Genomic DNA, 26,307 nt, shown 5'->3' with positions numbered 1-26,307 from the left:
CACAAACGATACGCAAAACAAAGAATAAAGCAAAACACAAAATGAGAGAAATGAGACAAAAAACACAAGCAAGACAAAAGGAACAAAACGACCAAAACATGAATCAAACAACAAAAGTCAGACAACAAAACATCAAAAACAAGACAAAATATTACAAACATGAGACGCAAAATGACAAAAGAACGATTAGCAATGTAGTATTTGACTTTATGATCAAAATGACAAAAAACGACAAAAATAAGCCAAAATGTTACCAAACTGAGACACAAAATGATGAAAATGAAACAAACGGCACAAAACAAAACATAAAAAGTGACAAAATATGAGACAAAAAAGTTACAAAGCGGCAAAAAAACAAAAGTGAGACATAAAGGAAGCACAAAACGACAAAAACGAGAAACAAAACGACAAAAACATTTCACTTTCTGATCAAAACAACTTGTCATGGACTAGAAATGATTTTAAATTTATAGTTTTACTAATTTACAATCTGCAGTTAATGTCTTCTCTGTAATTTTTACACTTTGAGGGCCGGATTGGACCCTCTGGAGGACCGCTTTTGGCCCACGGGCCTCATGTTGGACACCCCTGGTCGAGACATTCAAACTAAACGGATGTGAGGTGAAACTCATTACAGGTGGCGGCTGCAGTGGATTCAGAAAATTTTTTATTTTTCTCTCAGACAGTCGAAGCTTTGGCAGAATTTAAATAACTTGTAGTCATAAAAAGATGGAAAGTCATGCAGACTCCTACACAGAAATCAGTGTTTTGGTACGGTTATGACCAACGTTATCATGGAAGTTAAAGCTTATTCTGTGCAGACGTCCAGATCTGCTGTGTAAACTCTAATGTGCACAGTCAGCCTGGAAGGTTACGTTGATATTTCCTGAACTTTTGCTCTTCCTATATTCTGCTCATGCATAAGTGTGCTGCTGTTTTTGGATTATCTGTGACAGATGTGCTAATGCGTTTTGTCCTCCTGGCTCTTAACCGCGGTGATCAATCCAACGTGTACAGTTTCGGATGCTTTAGAGGCTTTTAGGGCTTTGTTGGAGAGCACTTTGCAGCTTTGTCAGGAAAGCGGCGCGCTAATGCAGCCGTACGATCACGGCCATGATTAGCATTCTGATGAGCGATGCTGTCCAAACTGAAACCAATCGCTCAGACGCCACGCAGGTGAAACCTCCGAAAGTGGTTGTTTCCTTTTGTTTTCAATGTTTTTAGCTTGAATGTCGCAATGCAGGGTGAAACATTCATGCCGTCCGTTAAATTTAATCATCCAATCAAGTCCACGAGGGTCTGACTGCTCACGGTACGAAGCAAGACATCGGCGGATGTACCAGGAAAAGTGGCGCTTAAAACAAATGTTTGCTATAAAGAGAGAACATTCTCCATTATCTACACCTGTGTAATTCATTATTTAAAGAGATGTAGTTGAAATGCTGGCTGGAGGACTTTGAAGAAGCTACAATTTGTGCATCCATGGAGCTCAAACACAGTAGAAAGCTCTTAAATCTCCAGAAATCCTGTGTTCTCTTCACCTCCTGTGTTTTTGTGCTCTGTTTTTCTGGATATAGTTCTTAGTTTTCTTACAAACTTCTGTTAAAGGCAGCTGGACTTGTCTGTCTGGTTCCTGAAGATGTTTCACCTCATCCAAAAGGCCTTTTCAGTTCTATTCTGACTGATGGAGAGTCACAGATATTTCTACTGTCTCTCCTAAATCACACGAGTAAATGGCCCACAATATATGGAATCACAAGAGTGCCACAATAAAAGATAAATCTGTCAAAAAATAAGGAAATAAATGTGTAAATGTAAAGGGGAATAAATGAAATAAATAATAAATGAATCTGTTAGAAAGATGGACATAAATGTGTAAATATGAAGAAGAATAAGCAAAACCTGGAAATATAAAGGAAAAAAACAATGACAAAATGGAAAAACAAAAGAAAAAGGGAAAAGGAAAGAAAAAATTTACCTTTATATTTCATATTTTAAATTTTTTTTCTTTATTCCTCTTTACATTTACACATTTATTTCCTAATTTTTAACAGATTTTTTATTTATTACTTTTTATATTTACACATTTATTTCCTTGTTTTTTAAACAGATTTATTTTTTATGTATTATTCTTTATATTTACACTTTTCTTTCCATTTTTAAAATCGATTCTTTTATTTATTCCTCTTTATATTTACACAAATATTTTCTCATTTCTTTTTAATTCTTTTATTTATTCCTCTGTATATTTACACATTCATATCCTTATCTTTTAACAAATTTGTTTTTTATTTATTCTTTTTTTATTCCTCTTCATATTTACGAATTTATTTCCTTATTTTTTTTAGCAGATTTATTTTTTATTATGGCACTCCTGTTATTCCATACATCCACAGCACAACACTCAAGCTGTAGAACTGTTGTAGAACTGCCAGGTCAGGGATGAATCGATGTAGTCGTCTATTCTATTCTATTCTATTCTATTCTATTCTATTCTATTCTATTCTATTCTATTCTATTCAGTTAAGCAGTTGTTTTGGAGAAATGGTTAATGTTTCCTCTCACAGGTAGAAAAAACATCCTAGCCAATAAAGCGATGTTCTTTTGTGGAACAAATGATAAATGCAAATGTTTTTAATCTTGTTTTCAGGTGGTGTCCTTGCTGCTGTGTCAAGGCGCTGACCCGAATGCTCGAGACAACTGGAACTACACGCCGCTGCACGAAGCCGCCATCAAGGGCAAGATAGACGTCTGTATAGGTGAGCACAAAAACACAAAAGCTGTGGGTCAGGAACTGTATAATATGTTAGCAAATGTGTATAATACAGCAGCTTAAATAACATCAAACTGTCAGCGCTTCATCGCAGTAATACTATCAGGGGTGTCCAACATGAGGCCCGTGGGTAAAAGTGGTCCTCCAGAGGGTCCAATCCGGCCCTCAAAGTGTAAAAATTACAGAGAAGACATTAACTGCAGATTGTAAATTAGTAAAACTATGAATTTAAAATCATTTCTAGACCATGACAAGTTGTTTTGATCATGAAGTAAAATCCTAGATTGTTCTTTTGTCATTTTGTGTCTTCTTTTTGTAATATTTTGTCTTTTTCTGTTGTTTTTTTGTCTGAATTTTGTCGTTTGTCTCGTGTTTTTGTTGTTTTGTTTGTGGTTTTTGTTGTTTTCCTTTTTTGTCTCACTTGTGTTTTTTGTCTTATTTTTGTCATTTTATGTTTTGCTTTATTTGTTGTGTTGTGTGTTGTTTTTGTTGTTTTGTGTTATCTACTTCATTTTGCTTTTTGCTGTTGTCATTTTTTGTCTTGTTTGTGTCATTTGTACAATTTTTCTCTCTTTTGTGTCGTTTGTCCATTTATTTGTCACTTTCTAACTTTTTGTGCGAATTTTTTGTCTCTTTTTTTGTCTCGTTTCGTGTCGTTTGTTCCATTTTTTGTCATTTTTTCCTTTTTTTTTGTCATTTTGTGTTTTGCTTTAGTCGTTGTTTTGTGCATGGTTTTGTCATTTTGTTTTTTTTATCTCGCATGTGTCCATTTTTTTGTCGCTTTGTAACTTTTTGTCGAATTTTTTGTCTCTTTTTTAGTTTGTTTCATGCCGTTTCTCTCGTATTTTGTCATTTTTTTCTTGTTTTTGTCGTTTTGTGCCTCATTTTATAATACTTTGTCTTGTCTTTGGTGTTTTTTTGTCTTTTTTTTATCCGATTTTGTCGTTTTGCTCAAAGTACAATACTATATTGTTCAGTTCCAGGTAGCTGTGATTAAAATTTGGAGTTATTTACAGGTTATTATGCCCTGATTTTAGGGCGACCATCATTGTGTTTTAAAGGCATTATTTGGAGGTGCAGCTGTTTGTTTTGTTGTGTTGCAGTGACTGTGCTTATTCTCGTCTCCCCACACGAGGGACAGAAGTACATTGATTTCTTTTCTTACCGGGAATTCAAATTTCAGTCGACTGTTTGGTTCCTGCGACCTTCGCTGGGCCGAGTCCGTCATCATCACAGGCTGCTGTCTCCACTGAAAACAGAGCTTCCCTGAACAGAAATAGTTTCCAAGTAGGCCGCACGCAGACTGTACAGGAAGAAGAAAACATTACTTTTATTTATTGATGCATTGATTTTTATTTCCCTGCCTATCGTGGTGAGTGGGTGGAATCTACCTGCAGTGAAACCGGCATCCTAATAAACCAGCAGTGGGAAATTTATGTGATTTTAAACCGCCGTGTGTGGAGATTGGACATTACCCGGCTCAACAGACGCATTTTAAAACAAATGCAGGGCGTCCTCGGGTAATGTTTGTCTCGTGTGTGGCTTGAAGGGTGCACAAAAAAAAGCGCTTTCTGTGTGGATTTTATAGTATATGAGCTCCTACCAGCGTAGATTTAATTCAGCAGAACAATAGAGAGGCTGTTAGTGTTGTTACGGATCCCCGAGGAAAATGTGAAGTAGACAAGATTGGCCACAGCGTGAAAACGGCCCGAGCCGTAAGTTGTTGGATAATCTTTATGATCTTTACGGAGAAGCGTTGCGCGGTGTGAGGAATAAGAACAAATGACTGCAGCGATCGTCAGCGACACTTCGCTCAGAGCGCTGAGGGCAGCGAGGAGGAAAAGTTGTGCCAGTCTTTTCTGTTTCTGCTGTTCACTGCTGCAGAAAAGTCCCTAAAACACCGCAGAGCAGCAGAGGGCTTCAGTCAGTCTGGTATTGATTTGTTAAACAATTATGAGTGAGACTGAATGAAACTGACATGAACGGGACTTTTTGTACCGTAGTTGACGTCTTTGCTCTTTTCAGGCCTAAAATCAACAGTCAAACACCACATGGCATTTTTACAGAAAGATTCTTCTAAATATTATCTGTACAACTGAGTAAAATTGAAATTATAAGTTATTTCTAAAGATGTTACAGTAAACCTGTTGACAGCTGACTCTCACACTACTTTATGTTAAATGTCTCAGAAAGACGAAACAGATACAATTTGTTATTTTTTGTAACGATATCAGACAAATTACCACAGAAAAATGCCCAATAACTCAATGAGAAACAAAATTATAAAAAGAGACAAAATGACCACAAACAGACTGATGATGACCAAAAATGACCACAGAGAGACACAAACCGACAAAGAAACACAAATTGACTCACTGAGACACATAATTATCATATGAGGATATAAAATGATGAAAAGGGCACAAATTAACAAGAAAAAGTTGCAAACTGACCACAAAAACACCAAAAATGATCACAAACTGTGACTGAAACTGGCCACAAAAATGCACAAAATGACCACAAAATGACCTAAAATGCCCGCAAAACGCTCTGAAAATGGCAATAAAAGAAACAAAATGAGCACAAAGACACAAAAAACCACAAAAAGACAAACATGACCGCAGAAACGCACAAAATGAATCAGTGAAGCGGATAATTATCATAAAAAGACACAAAATGACGAGAGGGATACAAAATAAAAACAAAAAATTGCAAAAAAAACACCACAAAACACCTAAAACTACCACAAACAGATTGAAAACGGCCAAAAAAATGCACAAAATTACCACAGACATACACAAAATGACCACAAAAACACCTAAAAGGCCCACAAAACAGTCTGAAAATGTCTATAAAAGAAACAAAATAAGCACAAAGAAAGACGCAAAAAGACAAACGTGACCCCAGAAACGGTTTGCTTCACTCTAACTTTAATCGAAGGCCCACCAGAATACAAAACATACACACTTTAGTAAATGTAAGGATGTTTCCAGGCTCATGAATTCATTAAAGTTGTTGAGGTGTCAGAGCAGCGTTTCCTGCAGCTCAGCAGACCTCTCTCTCCGTCCAGCATCGTCCTCCGTTATAACATCTGACAGCGTTACATCAGCTGCTCTGTGATCCTGTCCATCTCTATGAACGTCTGCTCACCTCGACCGCCTCTCATCTAAGCCTTGGACAGCTTTGCTTCAGCGAGATGTGCTTCAGTGTTGAACTTCATGTCCTCTTTGTGTCTCCGTTCTGTCGCCTCTGAAGGACTCTGCACCTGTCTGAATGCACAGCATGGTTTGTTGTGTGTTTAGCTGCTGATTTGCCTCATTCCTTTGGCTTAATTTCTTTATTGTTTTTACTTACTTGCATGAATGGGTGAAATGGGGCTGCATTGTATCACGTATAAATTGTAACATGGAGCAAATACAGGAATTTCCCTTGCGACTGCGATCATCAGGCTTTGGTAAACTTTGGTAAACATGCAATTAACCCAAACCCTAAATCATGCTGCTAAAGAAAAAAAAGTAAGAAAAAAAATAAGGTGCCAAGATGGTGGTATTTACAAAAAGGTGCAAAATTGCTGATATTTACAATAAAATTGAATGTATGATTAAAACGACACGTCAGACATTACAGAATGAGACAAAATAATAAAAATGAGACAAACAACATGAAACAAAACAAAAAAGAGACAAAAAATTGGACAAAAAAGTTACAAAGTGCTAAAAAAATGGACAAATGACACAAAAAGTGGCAAAAGCGAGAAACAAAATGACCAAAAAAGTCGACGAAAAACACAAATGAGACCAAAAAACACAAAACCACATAAACGGTACACAAAACTACAAATGAGGTAAAACACAAAATGACAAAAATAAGACAAAAAAATGCAAGCGGGACCAAAAGGAAACACAAAATGACAAAAACAAGAAAGAAAATGACAAAAACGCAAGACAAACAACAAAAGTCAGACACAAAAACAAAAAATATATAACAAAAATGAGATGCAAATTAATTAAAACGAGACACAAAACCACAAAAAATTAGACAAACAACACAAAACAAAACAAAAAAGAGTCAAAAAATTTGAGAAAAAGTTACACCAATGACAAATTAAACAAAAAAAGACAAAAAGTAGACAACGCAAGCGAGACAAAAACAAAATGATGCAAACAACATACAAAACAATGAATAAAGCGAAACACAAAATGACAAAAATAAGACAAAAAACACGAGTAAGACAAAAAGGTAACACAAAACAACAAAAACAAGAAAGAAAATGAAAAAACACATGAGACAAACAACAGAAGTCAGACAATAAAACAAGAAAAAATGTAACAAAAATGAGATGCAAATGAATTAAAATGAATGCAAAGCGACAAAAAATTAGACAAACGGCACAAAACAAAACAAAAAAGAGACAAAAAACTTGACAAAGTTACAAAGTGACACAAAAAATTACACAAATGACAAATAAAACAAAAAATGACAAAAAGTAGACAACACAAGCGAGACAAAAAACAAAATGACACAAATAAAGCAATGAATAAAGCAAGACACAAAATGACAAAAATAAGACAAAAAACACAAAACGACAAAAACGAGAAACAAAACCAAAAAAACATGAGACCAACGACAAAACTTCTCTGTAATTTTTACACTTTGAGGGCCGGATAGGACTCTCTGGAGGACCGCTTTTGGCCTGTGGACCTCATGTTGGACACCCCTGCTTTGTTCTCGCCATCCTTCTCTGACTTATTAATGTGGCTTACAGCCCTCAGGCCATACAGGGATGTTAATTGTTTTCCAGCCACTCTGTGAAGACTTTTGGGGCGTCCTGTCAAGGACAGACGCGGCTTAAACTGTCATTGTGCCGCGCTCTGATTGGTGAATATGAGAGCTTCCACTTCCAGAAAGCTCAGCCTGATAAAGGATTTGAAGCAAGACGACGATAAAAATGTTATTTGCTACCGGTTCTAAAGAAAAACTATATTTGGGGTCACGTTGCCAGGTTGCGAGATAATTAGAAAATCCGGCACCTCGCTGCTCCCATCCTCAAGTAACTCATTTATTGTGCTTCTTCTTCTTCTTCCTCCCCTCCGGCACTGAAGGAAAAACTACAATACACATTTCTACTCGTCATTATTCTCGTGGATGTGAGCGTCCTTGACTGCAGCATCAGGGGGACGCTTCTCAGCATCAGCATTTAACAATAAGAAGACTGACAAAACACCAGGCTGAATTAGTTTTCTTCTAATAGCTGAATGAAGGAGCTCTTTTTAATTTAGAGAAAAAGAAAAATCAATTTTACAAATCAAATGATGTAGCATGGGTAAGTTAGATTTCCATCCTTTATTGTATAATCATTCGCTTTGAGAGCTGGAAATCAGTGCTGGGCTCGTCAACAGGTGGAGGTGTTTATACTCCAACAAGATCCAAAGCCCTCAGACACAGTCATGGAAGAAATGATTAGACCACCCTGGGGCTGGGCGATAAATCGAATTAATTCGATTAATTCGCCTTTTTAAAACCTGACGATTTGGAAATTTGCCAAATCGTAAAATCGAGGCGAGCTTAAATATATAACAATACAGATTCTTCTTTTGCCTTTTACGACTTGTGCACTGGCGTTTGCTTCCGCCTCTCATCTCCTTCCTCCAAAACACCCCCACCCCCGTCATGGCGGACAGAACAGCAGACGAAGAGTTGGTCGCGAGAAAAGGGCCTCATGTTACATCGATTATATGGAAGTGGTTCGGCTTTGACAAGACTGACACAGAGCAAACTACAGTCATGTGCAAGGTTTGCAAAAGTACTGTGAAAACAAAGAGTAGCAGCACAACTAACCTCTTTCAGCACCTCCGGCAGAGGCATCCTAAAGAATGGGAAGAGTGCTGCAGCTACGGGAGTGCAGCATGGCTAGCACTAGCCATAGCAAACAGACCGCAAAGAAACAACAAAAATGCATTAAAATCGTAATAGTCCAAGATGACTAAAAAAATGGAGATTTTATTTTTTGGCCATATTGCCCAGCCCTAGACCACCCTTGTTTTCTCCAGGTTCTAGTTTATTTTAATGCCTGGTACCACTAAAGGTACATTTGTTTTGACGTTTTTGTCATTTTGTTTCTCGTTTTTGTCGTTTTGTGTCTCATTTTTGTCATTTTGTGTCTTGTTTTTGTCATTTTGTCTCTCATTTTTGTCACTGTCTCTCTTGTTTTTGTTGTTTTTGTGTCTCATTTTTGCCATTTTATCTCATTTTTCTCATTTTGTGTCTCATTTTTGTCGTTTTTTGTTTCGTTTTTGTTGTTTTGTGTCTCCTTTTCCTCATTTTGTGTCTCGTTTTTGTTGTTTTGTGTCTCATTGTCGCTTTGTATCTCGTTTCTCTCATTCTTTGTCTTGTTTTGGTCATTTTGTGTCCCCTTTTTGTCATTTAGTCTCGTTTTTTTTCATATTGTGTTTCATTTTTGTCATATTATGTCTCATTTTTGTCATTCACCCTAGGAATACATTTAAGCTTCAGCATGTCAAATAGAGTACATAAAGTATTCTGTAATCAGCTGCATTTTTTGTCGTGTTCATTGTATTCTTCAGGTACAATACCTTTTTTTGTACCAGACATTAAAATGATAAAGAAACCGAAGAAAACAAAGGTGGTCTGATAACTTTATCCATGAATGTTGACCCACAAACTCTAAAATCATCTGTTTTTATTTCAAGTACAATTAAACGATCGCCGTTTTAGTTTGTGGAACCAGAAAAGTGACTCCGTCTGTGTTTGGCTTGCTCTCATAACTGCACAGTTACAAGCAGTGTGTAAACAGAAACCATGTGACGTCCAGCTGCTCACTCATTGGTCAGAGTTTTAGTGTCCTGTCAGCCTGCCAGGTTAAAGATTTAGCAGCAGAACGAGAGTCGAATCAGACGTAAATTCAGCTCAGCGTGATGGACGCTCTGTCCTCTCCTCTGGTGCTCGGACATCTTGAGCAAGAAATTAATCCGTCATTACCAGACGAGCATCTTTTCAAGCCCGATGCCCGGGGAAAATCTCATCAACAAACTAGGGATAAGAAGATCTTGGAAATCCTGAGGCAGACACACAACTGGCTCTGACTTTTGAGAATGATGGCCTTAATAAATGACATGGTTTAACTGTCCTTAGTGTGATTCTGCAGGGTTTTTTTTTTTTATTTGAATATTGCTGACACGCAGCCATGGGTCAGGAGAGTCAAACTCATTCTAGTTCAGGTTCCACATTCAGCCCAGTTTGATCTCCAGTGACCAGTAAAATCACAGCATGATTTTCTATAAATAACCACAACTTCACGTTTCCTTTTTTTTTTTTAACAAAGCATGATGAACAAACTGAAATTTCTGAAGCAAACTGAATTCAATTTCAAATCAAAATGACAAAAGTCAGACAAAAAAGACAAAAATGAAAATTTTAAGGCCACAAGTTTTGTGTGTCATTTTTGCCATTTTGTGTCTTGTTTTGGTCATTTTGTGCCTCATTTTTGTCATTTTATATCTAACTCGTTATTTTGTCTCATCTTTTTGATTCTGTGTCTCGTTTTTGTCATTTGTCTCATTTTTGTCATTTTGTGTCTCATTGTTGTCATCTTGTGTCTCGTTCTTATCATTTTCTGTCTCGTTTTTGTCATGTTGTGTCTCATTTTTGTCATTTTGTGTCTCATTTTTGTTGTTTTATTTTTCGTTTTAGTCATTTTGTCTCATTTTTGTCATTTTGTGTCTCGTTCTTATCATTTTCTGTCTCATTTTTGCGAATCACTGCTCCTATTTGGATGCTGTCCACAGGCTGAACGGTGAGATGCCTAAAATCACGGAGACGCTGATTAAAATGTCTCCGAAGCATCAAGTTAAGGCTGGAGCTCATGATAGTTATGAAACTGTTGATTAATTTTGCTGTGATTTTTTTCTGGGAATTAATTTACTCTCTGAAATGTCAGAAAACAGCAGAAGGGAAATCTCTTTTTTTTTTCAACATCAGAAGCTGTTCGGTTTTAGGTGATGCAATTATCACATATGAGAGGCTGGAAGCAGTAAATAATTGGCACTTTTTCTGCTGGATTCGTGGCAGTTTGTGATTAAATTAGGTGTTTTTCTGTCAATCAGATCCTGTCAGGTAATGAACAGCTGAAGCGCTGCATGCTGTGTAAACATCCTGTTATTTACGGTTATTTTTTTGCCTTCAGAATTCGGATGATGTCGCTCTAAAACGGGTAAAAGCGCCTCCTCTGCAGTGTTTTTTTTGTTCTTAACTAACAGTGGGAGTACAGGAAAAGGCAGCAGAATTGATTTTCGGGTTATTTTATTTGTTTCTAAAGCCATGTACGGCTCGGCTCCTGGTCTCAGAACTTCTCCGACCTCATTCTACCTTCAGGCCTTTTAGATTCTCAAAACAGCTGCTTTTTACCGGTTTCGTGATCGAGGAGAGCGGGAAAAGCAGATCGTGACTTTGCCAGCAGCAGCTCCGAGGATTTTAAATAGCCTCCCTATTTCAATCAGATGTTGAGAACAATCTAAAGACTTTCAGAAAATTTTATAAAATTCTAAATTGTGAGTTGTTTTAGCTCCAAAAAAGGCCAGAAAAATGAAAAGAGTTATACTTAGAAAGATGCTTTTTCCTCGGTTCTCAGGAGGATATGTATGTATTTATGATTAACGTTGCCTTGATTTCATTTGATAATATGTGAGAAGGAAGATTCAGTTTTGTCCAAATAATAATAAATGAAATATATGTACATTCTGACAAACACACGGGTGTCAAACATGAGGCCCGTGGTCCAAAAGTGGTCCTCCAGAGGGTCCAATCCGGCCCTCAAAGTGTAAAAATTACAGAGAAGACATTAACTGCAGATTGTAAATTAGTAAAACTATAAATTTAAAATCATTTCTAGACCATGTCAAGTTGTTCTGATTAGAAAGTAAAATACTAGATTGCTCTTTTGTCATTTTGTGTCTCATTTTTGCAATATTTTGCCTTTTTTTCGTAGTTTTTTTATCTGACTTTTGTCATTTACCTCATGTTTTTGTCGTTTAGTTTCTGTTTTTTGTCGTTTTGTGTTTCCTTTTTGCGTCACTTGTGTTTTTTGTATTAATGTTGTCATTTTGTGTTTCACTTTGTTCGTTGTTTTGTGTACCGTTTGTCTACTTTTTTGTTGTTTTGTTTCTCGCTTTTGTAATTTTTTGTGTCGTTTTTGTCGTTTGTCCTTTTGTTTTTCGCTTTGTAACTTTTTTTGTCAAATTTTTTGTCTCTTTAGTTTTGTTTCATTTTGTCTCAATATTTGGTTATTATTTGTGTCTTGTTTTTGTCATATTTTGTCTTATTTTTGTTGTTTTTTTCTCTTGACTTTTGTCGTTTACCTCATGTATTTGTCGTTGTTGTATTTCCTTTTTGCGTCACTTGTGTTTTTTGTATTAATGTTGTCATTTTGTGTTTCGCTTTGTATGTTTTCTTGTGTACCGTTTGTCTACTTTTTTGTTGTTTTGTCTCTCGCTTTTGTAATTTTTTGTGTCGTTTTTGTCGTTTGTCCTTTTGTTTGTCGCTTTATAACTTTTTTGTAAATTTTTTGTCTCTCTTTAGTTTTGTTTCATGTTGTCTCATTTTTTGGTCATTTTGTGTCTTGCTTTTGTCATATTTTGTCTTATTTTTGTTGTTTTTTGTCTTGACTTTTGTCGTTTACCTCATGTATTTGTCGTTGTTGTGTTTCCTTTTTGTCTCGCTTGTGTTTTTTGTATTAATGTTGTCATTTTGTGTTTCGCTTTGTATGTTTTCTTGTGTACCGTTTGTCTACTTTTTTGTTGTTTTGTCTCTCGCTTTTGTAATTTTTTGTGTCGTTTTTGTCGTTTGTCCTTTTGTTTGTCACTTTGTAACTTTTTTTGTAAATTTTTTTGTCTCTCTTTAGTTTTGTTTCATGTTGTCTCATTTTTTGGTCATTTTGTGTCTTGTTTTTGTCATATTTTGTCTTATTTTTGTTGTTTTTTGTCTGACTTTTGTCGTTTACCTCATGTATTTGTCGTTGTTGTGTTTCCTTTTTGTCTCGCTTGTGTTTTTTGTCTTACTTTTGTCATTTTGTGTTTTCCTTTATTCGTTGTTTTGTGTTTGTGTTTAATAAATGTCGGGTTGTTCATGATGTTTTGTAGAAAAGATCATTTCTTAAATGGGAACAGAGGAAACATTAGGAGTTGTGGTTGTTTATCGGTTATTCTGCTGTGATTTTACTGCTCCGGTCCACTGGAGATCAAACTGTTCTCAGTGTAGAACCTGAACTAAGATGCATTTGACACCTCTGGACTAAATTAAAGCAAAAAGAAATGTTTCTGGCAGACTGGCTTTGAATGTGAATCGGTTTCTGTAGACTATCGTACACCAGCTGTCGTTTAACTCTTTGTCTCCACGATGCCATCGGTTGAGTCTGAATTTTCCAAAACCCTGCCTCAGATGAGACAGACGAGTTCCTCTCTGGTCGGTCACATTCTCTGCAGAAAGTCAGAAGATAACAGCTTCAGATATGTCTTGCAACCAGAAAGCTAATCCTGTGCAAAATAAAAAGGGAGTGCTTTTGGAAAGCTACGCACAGTGGACACAGAACTGCACATGATGCTGAATGAATTAGTAAGAAACAGTCCAGACCGGGCTGCAGAATTCCTGACGCTGTGGTCGTTCCTCTACCTCGTGTGTCTTCTTTTAGTCTGCTGGGTATCGGTGTGTGGGATTGGTGCAGAGCTAAATCATATTTCTGTTGAGGGGTGAGTGGATGACTAAGGTCTGCGTCAGTGCCGACATGTGCACATACGGTCCGTACACAAACACCGCCGGCCCGGTCATCGTCTCCTCTTCTTCTCCTCCTCCTCCTCTGCCGGGTTTAAGCAGCGGAGTTTGAAGTCAGAGGCCAAGAGGGAAGAACTGCTCAGCAGGCACAATAGAGGGAGGTGAGGTGGAGAGAAGCAGCGAGAGGTTTGACATTAGTGCCCTCACAAGAGCTAATTCACAACGAGAGGGGAAAAAAACACAGAGCGTAGACGGTTTGTTATTCAGCTCATAGCTGTTCAGGAGTCACATGACCTCTTCCTCTCCTCTCCTCTCTTTACTACTCTCTACCTCTCCTGTACACGATGTTTTGTTCTTCCTCCCCTCTTTTCGTCCTCTACCTCTTCCATTCTCTCTGAGTCATTCCCCCTCTTCTCTTCTCTTCTCTTCTCTTCTCTTCTCTTCTCTTCTCTTCTCTTCTCTTCTCTTCTCTTCTCTTCTCTTCTCTTCTCCTTTCCTTTCTTTAATATCCTTTCCTCTTTGGCTCTCTTCTTCTTTCTCTTCCTTTATTTTACTCCTTTCCCTTCCCTCCTTCTTTCCTTTCTCTTCTCTCCTCCTTTCCTTTCCTTTCCTTTCCTTTTCTTTCCTTTTGTCTTCTCTCCTCCTTTCCTTTCCTTTCCTTTTGTTTCCTTTCCTTTCATTTCCTTTCCTTTCCTTTCCTTTTCTCTTCTCTCCTCCTTTTCTTTCCTTTCCTTTCTCTTCTCTCCTCCTTTCCTTTCCTTTCCTTTCCTTTCCTTTCCTTTTCTCTTCTCTCCTCCTTTCCTTTCCTTTCCTTTCCTTTCCTTTCCTCTCCTCGTTTCCTTTCCTTTCCTTTCCTCTTCTCTCCTCCTTTCCTTTCCTTTCCTTTTCTCTTCTCTCCTCCTTTTCTTTCCTTTCCTTTCTCTTCTCTCCTCCTTTCCTTTCCTTTCCTTTCCTTTCCTTTCCTTTCCTTTCCTTTCCTTTCCTTTCCTTTCCTTTCTCTCTCCCCTGCTGTCTCTCTGTCTCTTCTTCCAATGATCCAACTCTGGTGTTTTGTTGTGTTCTTCCTCCCCTCTTTTCGTCCTCTACCTCTCCCATCCTCTCTCCCTCCCTCCCCATCCTCTCCCCATCCTCCCTCCCTCCCTCCCTCCCTCCCTCCCTCCCTCCCTCCCTCTCTCTCGCCTCTCATCTTGCTCTCCGCTGCATCGCTCAGTCAGTTGGAGAGGCGAGAGTCTCTCCACTCGCACTGCCATCCCGCCTCGTCGCTGTTGCTGCCGCTGCCTCGATCAGCTGTCGTCCCTCGCCTCTCCCTTCCTCACCCATTTCTGTTTTTTTTTTTTTTTAACTTATCTCCCTTAGCTCCATCCCGGGCCTCCCTCCCTCACCCGTGGAAGTGTGATGTGTTTTGTCTGCGGTCACGTAGCTGTTTCGTTGGGTCCGCCGTCTCCCCGGCAGTGTGGTGTAGCGTAGCGGCTGCTGCTTTCTGTTGTGGCATGTCTGTTTACATCAGCAGCATGGCTCGCAGGGCAGGGGCGGCCAGGGGCAACCGGGGCAACAGCAGCGGCACCAGAGGAGGAGCAGCCGGAGGAGGAGCAGCCGGAGGAGGAGGAGGAACATGTGAAGCAGGACTTGCAGAAGCCCTGCCAGGAGAGCCCGGAGGAGGAGGAGGGACAGGAGGGACAGCGGAGGATCAAGTGGTAGAAAAAGGAGGTTCAGGAAGAGCGGTTTACGGAGCAGGATGTGGCTCGGCGGTAGCAGCAGCAGGAGGAGCAGGAGGTGCACTGGGAGGAGGTGTTTGTCGAGGAGTTTGCATGTCAGTCCAGGAGCTCAGCTACTGTCTGTGTCTGCCCTGTTGTTGTACAGTGCTGCTGCAGCATGGAGCCGACCCCAACATCCGCAACACCGACGGCAAGTCCGCCCTGGACCTGGCCGAACCGTCCGCCAAGGCAGTGCTCACAGGTCAGTTTAACACGACGCACACGCACGTTTCTGTATGTGTGTGTGTTCTGGTGTCATGTGTGTGTCCTGCTCTTAGTTTCTGGTGTGATTTCTTCATGTCCACAACTTCCTCTGGTCGTTTTGTCCGAGGCTGCAGGCGGTAGCACCTTCTCCTGTCTGAGCCATCGCACTCTCGTTCTGCACACATCGGTCACTGCATTTCTGTGCCTCTCTCCAAGGCTGTAGTCAGCGGTCAGAAGCAGTTCTTTCCTCTCCTTTCTTTTCTCTTCTCATTTTTTTTCTCTTTGACTCCGTTTGGCCGAGGCTGCACTCATTGATCAGACACTCAGTGAAGCCTCCGACTGTGTTGTTTGTTTTTGCTTTTTTTGGGTTTTGCTGGCCTTTTGGTTTCTTAGATCGCCTTCTTTGTTTTGCTGTGAGAACTTTCCACCTCCCAACACATCAGTTAGACCACTGTTTAGTTTAGGTTCCACATTCAGCCCGATTTGATCTCCAGTTTCCAGTAAAATCACAGCATATTAACCTATAAATAACCACAACTCCAAAATGTTTTCTTTGTTTAAGTGCAAAAATGTTCATTCGGAAAATGTTCATATTTAAGGAATTATCTTTTTACAAAATATTATGAACAACCTGAAATTTATTAAGAAAAGTAAATTCAATTTCATTTACATTCAGCCTCAGTTTATCATTTCCACATCACAACTTCCAGATCACAGAGTGTCTACAAAGGAACACAACATTTAGTCACAGATATCTGGAACTGAAGGATGTAATATTTTACTTAATGATCAAAATGACAAAAGTTAGACAAAAAACAACAAAAACAAGTCAAAATATTACAAAAATAAGACACAAAATGACAAAAAAACAAGACAAAAATTTGACAAACAACACAAGCGAGACAAAAGCGAGAAACAAAGCAACAAAAACATGAGAAAATGCCAAAAGTCAGACAAAAAAGCCAAAAACAACAAAAACAAAACACATTATTACAGAAAATGAGACGCAAAATGACAAAACCAAGACACAAAATGACAAAAAGATGAGACAAGCAAAACAAAAAAGAGACACAAAGTTACAAAGTTACAAATAAAAGGACAAATGACAAAAATTAGACAAAAAATTACAACAGCGAGAAACAAAATGACAAAAAAGTAGACAAACGACACAAATGATGCAAAAAACAACAAATAAAGCGAAACACAAAATGAAAAAAAACACGACAAAAAATACAAAATGACAAAAACATGAGACAAACGACAAAAGTCAGCCAAAAAGACAAAAAAACAGGACAAAATATTTCAAAAATGACACAAAAAATGATAAAAGAACAAAGAGCAATCTAGTATTTTACTTTATGACCAAAACAACTGGTCATGGTCTAGAATGATTTTAAATTTATAGTTTTACTAATTTACAATCTGCAGTTAATGTCTTCTCTGTAATTTTTCCTCTTTGATTGGACCCTCTGGAGGACCACTTTTGGCCCACGGGCCTCATGTTGGACACCCCTGAGTTAGATACTTGAGTTCCCTCATGTGGAATCTGGATAAGACTCAATCATAATAACCGTCATCGTTTTTGCCCCGCCTTGGTTTTAAAGCTGGAGTCTGGGATTCTGAGAGACAGACTGTTAATATTTGGATGGCATGCTGGACGTTTACTGCCCCTCTGGCTCCTCTTTCTGCCCTCCGTCCGGTGCACAAGTACGAACATGTGCACACTCTAACGTGCGCAGGATATGCTGGAACGGTGCCTGAGCCACTTTGCTGGCCATTTGCAGAGCCAGGGATTATTTTTCAGCACAGAGCCAGCAGACCGTTCGGAAGATATTCGCAGAATTTTACACAATTACATTCGACTGTATTGAGAGTTTTAAACCCAGCAGTGATAGTCCAAAGCTTACTGACTGTCTCCCTCTTTTTACGCCAAAATGTTCAAGATTTCTCTTCAATAAAGCCCCCCTCATTGGAGTGCTTTAGTGGCCGACATGGGATGCTAAAGCTTTGCAATGAAACCAAAGCTAATTACTGATTCTTTCATTGTTACGAGCTCCTGAAGGCAGCAGGACTCATTACACCTTCAGCAGAAGAGGAGCCACTGGGACACGGTTTAAATGAGGAGCTAATTAAAAATATATGTCTTTTAAATAAGTTACTTTTTGTAGAAACTTGAACGTTGAGACTCGTAAAAACTTTGCAGCTTTTTTCTAAAATTGTACATTTTAGATCAATGGTGTCAAACACATTTTAGTTTATGTCCACATTCAGCCCCGTTTGATCTGAAATGAGCAGTAAAATCACAAAATAATAACCTATAAATAACAACAACTTTTAATTTTTGAGTCAAACAATGTTATACAAAGCAAAAAAAGAGACAAAAAATTAGACAAAAGTTACAACGCGGCAAAAAAATGGACAAACGATAAAAGTCAGACAAAAAAGCAACAAAAACAAGAAAAAATCTTACAAAAATGAGACACAAAAGGACTACAAAGCAACAAAATGACAAAAAAATAGACAAAAAACACAAGCAAGACAAAAAGGAAGCACAACGTGACAAAATAACAAATAAAGCAAAACACAAAATGACAAAAATAAGACAAACAACACAAGCGAGACAAAAGTGAGAAACAAAGCAACAAAAACATGAGACAAAAATCAGACGAAAAAAACAAAAACAAGACAAAATATTACAAAAAATGAGACGCAAAATGACGAAAGCGAGACACAAAATGCCAAAAAGATGAGACAAATGCCAAAAGTTAGACAAAAACAACAAAAACAAGACAAAATATTACAAAAAAGAAACTAAGTAGGACAAAGCCAAGACGCTAAACGACAAAAAGATGAGACAAACCACACAAATAAAACAAAAAAAGAGAGAAAAAGTTACAAAGTGACAAATGACAAAAATTAGACAAAAATTACAACAGCGAGAAACAAAACGACAAAAAGTAGACAGACGACACAAATGATGCACAAAACAACAAATAAAGCGAAACACAAAATGAAAAAAAAACATAAGAAAAAAGTCAGCCAAAAAGACAAAAAAACAGGACAAAATATTACAAAAATGAGACAAAAAAACCGATAAAAGAACAATGAACAATGTAATATTTTGATTTTTAATCCAAACATCTTGTCATGGTCTAGAAATGATTTTAAATTTACAGTGTTACTAATTTACAATCTGGAGTTAATGTCTTCTCTGTAATTTTTCTGGACCCTCTGGAGGACCGCTTTTGGCCCACGGGCCTCATGTTGGACAGCCCTGACGTTGCACACATTTAGCAACGTTTGAGTCTGCGATGCTCGGTGAACATTCTCTGTCACGTGTGCACCAACTCCTGGTTTTCCTGCTCGTACATCTCCCTCTTTGACGGGGTGAAGGGTCTGACTGGAACATATGCGGCGACATTCAATAATTCAAGCACCAAACAGCCTCATTTCAATTCCAGCTGGCGACGACGATCATCTTTCACAGGACGGCTTTGGAGAAATCCCCCCTTTTCCACCCCCAGTGATGTGAAACTGCACAGCTCGTCTCTGCGGTATCTTCAGGTTTATCTCGTTTACCGGCGAGACCCAACGAGAGGGAATTAATGATGTAATTCAGTGTAAACACAGATGTACTGCTGCAAAAAAACCTGATTTATAGGCTGTGTCAATACCTACTGAGGGAAAGTGAACACAGAAACCGATTTTGATTTTAAAATTCTCTTTACGCGAGCGCTAAACAAAAACAAGATTCATTTAGTTCAATAAGAAGCCTGTCTTTCAAGCTTCCTCTTCTGAAGGAAACACGAGATAAAAACTCACAGCGAAGACAGAAAACAACCCGACACCTGCTCATGAAGTAAGAAGGGATGAAGATGAGAGGTTTGGAAAGGGGAAAGATGTGAAACGGGTGTGAAACATGCGGCCCGCGGGCCAAAAGTGGCTTTTCTTTCTAAATTTTTGTCTCTTTTTTGTTTTGTTTTGTGTCGTTTCTCAATTTTTTTTGTCTGACTTTTGTGGTTTTGATCATAAAGTAAAATACTACATTGTTTTTTTTGTCATTTTGTGTCTCATTTTTGTAATATTGTGTCTTGTTTTTTTGTTTGACTTTTGTCTCATGTTTTTGTCGTTTTGTTTCACGTTTTTGTCTTGCTTGTGTTGTTTGTCTTATATTTGTCATTTTGTTGCTTTTCTGTCATTTTGTGTCATTTTTGTGATATTTTGTTTGACTTTTGTCTCTTTTTGTCGTTTTGTTTCACGTTTTTGTCTCATTCAGTGTTTTGCTTTATTTGTCATGTGGTGTTTCCTTTTTTGTCTCGGTTGTGTTTTTTGTGTACTTTTTTTGTCATTTTGTGTCTCATTTTTGTGATATTTTGTCTTGTTTTTGTTGTTTTTTGTCTGACTTTTGTCTCATGTTTTTGTCGTTTTGTTTCATGTTTTTGTCGTGCTTGTGTTGTTTGTCTTATATTTGTCATTTTGTTGCTTTTCTGTCATTTTGTGTCTCATTTTTGTGATATTTTGTCTTGTTTTTGTTGTTTTTTTTTGTTTGACTTTTGTCTCTTTTTTGTCGTTTTGTTTCACGTTTTTGTCTCATTCAGTGTTTTGCTTTATTTGTCATGTTGTGTTTCCTTTTTGTCTCGGTTTTGTTTTTTGTGTACTTTTTTTGTCATTTTGTGTTTCATTTTTGTAATATTTTGTCTTGTTTTTGTTGTTTTTTGTCTGACTTTTGTCTCATGTGTTTGTCGTTTTGCGTTTCCTTTTCGTCTCACTTGTATTGTTTGTATTATTTTGTCGTTTTGTTGCTTTTTTTGTCATTTTGTGTCTCATTTTTAAAAATATTTTGTCTTATTTTTTTGTCTGACTTTTGTCATTTGTCTCACGTGTTTTTGTCATTTTGTGTTTCGCTTTATTCATCGTTTTGTGTATTCTTTGTCTCGCTTTGTGTTTTTCGTCTCGCTTGTGTTAGTCTATTTTGTCTGTTTTTTGTTATTTTTTTCATTTTTTGTTTCTCGCTTTTGTCCATTTTTTGTCTGACTGTCGCTTTGTAATCTTTTTGCCGAAGTTTTTCTCTTTTTTTTGTTTTGTATCATTTGTCTTATTTTTTGTCATTTTGTATCTCATTTCTTGCTAATATTCAGTCTTGTTTTTGTTGTTTTTTGTCCTTTTTTTGTCGTTTTGATCATAGAATAAAATCCTGTATCATTCAGACAGCTGTGACTAAATGTTGTGTTCCTTTGCAGACTGTAATGTGGAAATGACAAACTGAGGCTGAATGTTGCTGAAATTAAACTTATTTTTCTTCAGAAATTTCAGGTTCTTCATGATGTTTTGTAGAAAGATAATTCCTTAAATGTGAACACTTTCAGATTGTCCTTTTTTGCACTAAAACAAAGGAATAAAATAGAGTTCTTTATAGGTTATTATGCTGTGATTTTCCTATGTTCGGCTGCCTTTAGATCAACTTATTCTGTATGTGGAACTAAAGTGAATCTGACAGCCCTGCTCTATGTATGGCATGTAATGATTCAAAGGAGCTAATGGTGTAAACAACAAAGCGAGAGCGACTCAAACGGAGTGCTGCTTACAAACTGGAGTACGCTGAGTGCAGCTTTGTTGTGTTTGCACGCTGATGCAACGGCTAAAAGGTGAGGATTAAGAAAAATGGTTTCAGTCCGCGCGGCTGTAGGAAGAAAAATGCGAGCGGAGTCTTTTAATCAGAAGAGCAACGGAGGGTTTTTTTCACCAACACGGTCGGTGTCGTGATGCCGTCGGCCCGAAGGTTTTCAAACCGCGAGACGAGTGGAAGCAGAGAGTTATTGCCGGAGGTGAGAAGGACAAATGCATGCCGGTGTTCTGAAAGCAACAGGAATTCAGTTGTGGTAGTTTCGGCTGATTCGGCGAGCGTTGTCAGCAGTTGCAGCAGCAGCGTTGAGTCTGACACACAACTCCTGGAGGCAATTAAGCTTCTTAAACTGCTTCTGCCCGGAGTCACAACTCAGTCAAATCTGAACACAGACGCAAGAACACATATTTTTAGATCCACTGTGACTTATACTTTCAGATGATGTCATTATCTCTGATATCTGTTGCAAATAAAACGTCAATGAATTTGCTCAGAAATCATACAAGGAAAGAGAATTTGTGAAACTCAAGAAGTTGCCTGAGGATTCTCATGCTTTTGAGACTTCTCCTGCCAAAAAATAGTGATAGCTTCTCGTACGTCCACGGGGAGCTCATTTGACAAACGGTGAGAGCTGCAGTGATGCTTGCTTTCAGGCAAAATGCTCCATTTGTTCGTGACTGCGTTTAGATGTACTTTATGCATTGGTTCTGCTCACCACATGCAGATTTTTGGTTCCTGCTGTAGACGAAATGTGAAAAGAACAGAACAGAGAGCACGATCAAAAATCTCCTGACAGATCAGCAACATATGGAACTATTCTGCCTTTAATACAATCTTGAGTCATCCAAGCGATTGAGGAGCATCGGAGGACTAAAGTACAAACATCAACACATATAAATCATATATAAATACATACATGTACTAAACGTGGTTCCTACAGTCATACAGATGGAGCTAACGTCCTGAGAAATCCTGTGACTGCTTATAAAATATGTATGTAGCCTCCAGTTATGAAAAATGATGCCAGTGTGGCAGTAACTAAAAGGGCCAACAGGGGGCGATGTCATGGCTTACAGAAAGAAGCCTGAGTGTAACAAATTCATTTTAGTCCAGGTTCCACATTCAGCCCAAATTAAACTCCAGTGGCCAGTAAAATCACAACATCTAGTCTCAGATATCTGGAACTGAACCACATATGATTTCGCTTTATGATCAAAATGCCAAAAGTCAGACAAAAAAAGACAAAAACAAGACAAAATATTACAAAAATGAGATATAAAATGACAAAAACGAAAAATAAAATGACACAAAAACGAGACAAACAGGAAAAAAACACACAAGAGACAAAAAATTTGACGAAAAAGTTTCAAATTGACAAAAAAATGGACAAATGACAAAAACAAGACAAAAAAATGACACAAACAAGAAAAAAATGACAAAAGCAAGAAACAAAATGACAAAAGAAGTAGACAACACAAGTGAGACAAAAAAACACAAAACGGCACAAAGCACAAAACAACGATTAAAGCAAAACACAAAATGACAAAAATGGTCAGACAAAAAAACAACGTAAAACAAAATGTTAGAAAAATGAGACACAAAGTAACAAAAACGAGAAACAAAAAGACAGAAAACAACAAAAACAAGACAAAATATTACAAAAATGAGACACAAAACTTCAAAAGAACAATGAACAATCTAATATTTTACTTTATGATCAAAAGAACTTGTCATGGTCTAGAAATTATTTTAAATTTATAGTTTTACTAATTTACAATCTGCAGTTAATGTCTTCTCTGTAATTTTTACTTCCCAAAGCCGTGTATATACAACCACACGTGTGATACAAATCCAAATTTAGCCATTTTGTGCAGTTTAATGTGTGAGAACCGACTGAAATCTTTTATTAAACAGGTTTTCCCAGCCCAAAATGAGACCGAGGTGTTACATTTTTAAATGGAAATAAATTTTTACTCTCACAGTATTAATCCTGTTTAATAATAAGACGTGATTTGGAATTAGAACTGGTTTTAGTTTTAATAAAATGGGAGCATGGCAGAGCTGTTCATGTGTTTTATGATGCAGGAATGCAGCAGCTCTTTAGATTATTCCTTACATCTGTGCTTCCTCCTGCTGTGACTCAGTGCTGTAAAGTGAAAGAGGTCGACGAATTATAAACACAGAAATGTACACAGAGCGAATAGACACTCATTGTTTCGCCCGAGTGTGAGCCCGAGCAGATGGGTGTGTTTTGAAATTTTAATGAAAAAGACAACGGCGAGGACGGCTAAATGTCGTCTTCCCGCTTCCAACATCTGCCGTTTCCACAGGCGTCCGGCGATGCGTTCAGGTGAGAAGCGGCCGCTAAAGAGTTGATCGCTGCGCCGACTCTCCGCTCAATCAGCATCCTGCAGTAGCTTTTTAGTTTTAATATTCTGTCTGCGGTTCAGCTCAAAACAACCCACCGCCTGTTGTTAGTAATGTGGATTCTGTTTTTAATAGCAGACAGTAATCGTCCTGTTTCTTTGTCTTTGCGCCTCATGCCGTCCCGCTGTAATTACCGTGAGAAGTGATGCATTTAATGCGCCGCGGTGACAGACAGTTTTATTATTGGATGTCAGGTCAGAGCTTGATAAAAGCGGCAGAAAATTTAAGACTTCAAGAGTGTAATTCAGGGGTGTCCAACATGAGGCCCGCGGGCCAAAAGTGGTCCTCCAGAGGGTCCAATCCGGTCCTCAAAGTGTAAAAATTACAGAGAAGACATGAACTGCAGATTGTAAATTAGTAAAACTATAAATTTAAAATCATTTCCAGACCATGACAAGTTGTTTTGATCGTAAAGTAAAATCCTAGATTGCTCATTGTTCTTTTGCCATTTTGTGCCTCATTTTTGTAGTATTTTGTCTTGATTTTGATGTTTTTTTTATCTGAATTTTGTTGCTTGTCTCATGTTTTTGTCGTTTTGCATTTTTTTTGTCTCGTTTTTTTTGGTCATTTTGTTTCTCACTTTTGTCATTTCTTGTCTCTTTTCTGTCATTAATGTAATTTTTTTGTCTCGTTTTCATCGTTTTGTGTCTTTTTTTGTGTCATTTGTCCATTTTTTGTTGCTTTGTAACTTTTTTGTCCAATTTTTTGTCACTTTTTTGTTTTGTTTATTGTCATTTGTCTAATTTTTTGTTGCTTACTGTCTCATTTTTGTCATTTTGCATCTCATTTTTGTAACGTTTTTTCTTGATTTTGATGTTTTTTTAAATCTTGCTTTTGTTGCTTGTTTCATGTTTTTGTTTTGTGTTTTTTGTCTCGTTTGTGTTGTTTGTCTATTTTTTGGTCATTTTGTTTCTCACTTTTGTCATTTCTTGTCTCGTTTCTGTCATTAATGTAATTTTTTGTCTCGTTTTTATTGTTTTGTGTCTTTTTCGTGTCATTTGTCTAATTTTTGTTGCTTACTGTCTCGTTTTTGTCATTTTGCATCTCATTTTTGAAATATTCTGTCTTGTTTTTGTTGTATTTTGTCTTCTTTTGTGTGACTTTAGTCGTTTCATTTCTCGTTTTTGTTGTTTTGCGTTTCCTTTTTGTCTCGTTTGTGTTTTTTATCAATTTTTTTTGTCATTTTCGTGTTGTGCTTTATTCATAATTTTGTGTGCTGCTTTGTCATTTTGTGTTTCCTCTTTGGTCTCGCTTGTGTTATTTGTCTATTTCTATCGTTTTGTTGGGGTTTTTTTCTCCTTGGTGTCAATTTTTTGTTGCTTTGTAACTTTTTTTGTCTAATTTTTCGCCTTTTTTGTTTTGTTTCGTGTAGTTTGTCTCATTTTTTGTCGCTTTGTGACTCATTTTTGGGGTATTTTGTCTTGTTTTTGTCTTTTTTATGCTGTTATTGTAGTGGTCCGGCCCACTGGTGATCAAATTCAACCACATGTGGCCCCTTAATTAAAATGAGTTTGACACGGCTGGTATTATTGTGCACTACTGTGTGTGTTTGTTTATCTGCAGCCTCTGTTTATTGTCGTACAGCGACGCCCTGCATGAAGCCTTCTCCTCCCTCTTCTATACGTTCTGTCTCCAGGATTTAGAGGTCTTGCTCGATTCCTCTCCTCTGCCAGAGGCCAGCACAGCTTTCAGCTTCACTCTGCGGTGATGGAAGTTTATATTGACCCATAAATTAGCTATACTGCTGTGCCACATCCAACAGGCTGCTCTCAGAAATGATAAACTGCATTCCCTGTTAGCCGGAGATGTGAAATGGAAAGACAGAGAACATTTTGCACAGCAGATTCCCACACCCCTCACACTGTGTTTAAATCTAGAAAATACAGCAGCTATATGGCACACCATCTCAGAACTTTTTTATTTGTTTTGGTGTTTTGTGAAGTTCATCATTGTTGAGTGAGGCAGACCTGCGTCCACTGCCAAGTGATTGTTCAGTTTCCTCATTCAGGAGCTTCCTAGACCAGAGGAGTCAAACTTATCTTAGTTCAGGTTCCACATTCAGCCCAGTTTGATCTCCAGTAAAACCGGACCAGTAAAATCACAGCATAATAACCTATAAATAATAACAACTTCAAACTTTCCTTTGTTTTAGTGCAAAAAAATCCATTCTGAAAATGTTCACATTTAAGGAATTATCTTTTTACAAAACAAAGAAGAAAACAAAGAGAGAAATAAATTAAATTTCATCAGCATTCTTCCTCAGTTTATCATTTCCACATTACAGCTTCCAGATCACAGAGTGTCTACAAAGGAACACAACATTTAGTCACATCTGGAACTGAACCATGGAGGATTTTACTTTACGATTGAAACAACTAAAGTCAAACAAAAAACAAGACAAAATATTACAAAAATGAAACACAAAATGACAAAAAAAGAGACAAATGGCACAAAACAAAAAAGACAAAAAATATGACGAAAGCGAGAAACAAAACGACAAAAGTCAGACAAAAAACAACAAAAACAAAATATTACAAAAATGGGACACGCTTTGACAAAAATGAGACATAAAATGACAAAAAAGTTGCAAAGTGACAAAAACCCACAAGTGAGACATAAAGGAATCGGCAAAAACGAGAAAGAAAATGACAAAAACGAGAAACAAAACAACAAGAACATGGGACGAGCGACAAAATAAGACACAACACAACAAACACAAGACAAAATATTACAAAAATGGGACA

General features: G+C 37.5%; 1 protein-coding gene across 2 annotated transcripts in view; it reads left to right on the top strand.

Moving 5' to 3' along the window:
- The window catches only part of tnksa (tankyrase, TRF1-interacting ankyrin-related ADP-ribose polymerase a), a 156,148-nt gene that overhangs the window by 3,904 nt on the left and 125,937 nt on the right, over positions 1-26,307 (top strand). The window contains exons 3-4 of one of the 2 annotated variants that reach the window (XM_051938102.1): positions 2,651-2,759; positions 15,416-15,511. In XM_051938102.1, coding sequence (XP_051794062.1) covers positions 2,651-2,759; positions 15,416-15,511 — 205 coding nt within the window. The remainder of the gene's footprint in view (positions 1-2,650; positions 2,760-15,415; positions 15,512-26,307) is intronic. The other variant, XM_051938103.1, reaches the window with a different exon arrangement.

Source organism: Acanthochromis polyacanthus, chromosome 18 (assembly GCF_021347895.1).
Source record: "Acanthochromis polyacanthus isolate Apoly-LR-REF ecotype Palm Island chromosome 18, KAUST_Apoly_ChrSc, whole genome shotgun sequence".
NCBI classification, from domain to species: Eukaryota; Metazoa; Chordata; class Actinopteri; family Pomacentridae; genus Acanthochromis; species Acanthochromis polyacanthus.
The sequence above is the reverse complement of the archived record's forward strand: the minus strand, read 5'-3'. Positions and strand labels throughout refer to the sequence as shown.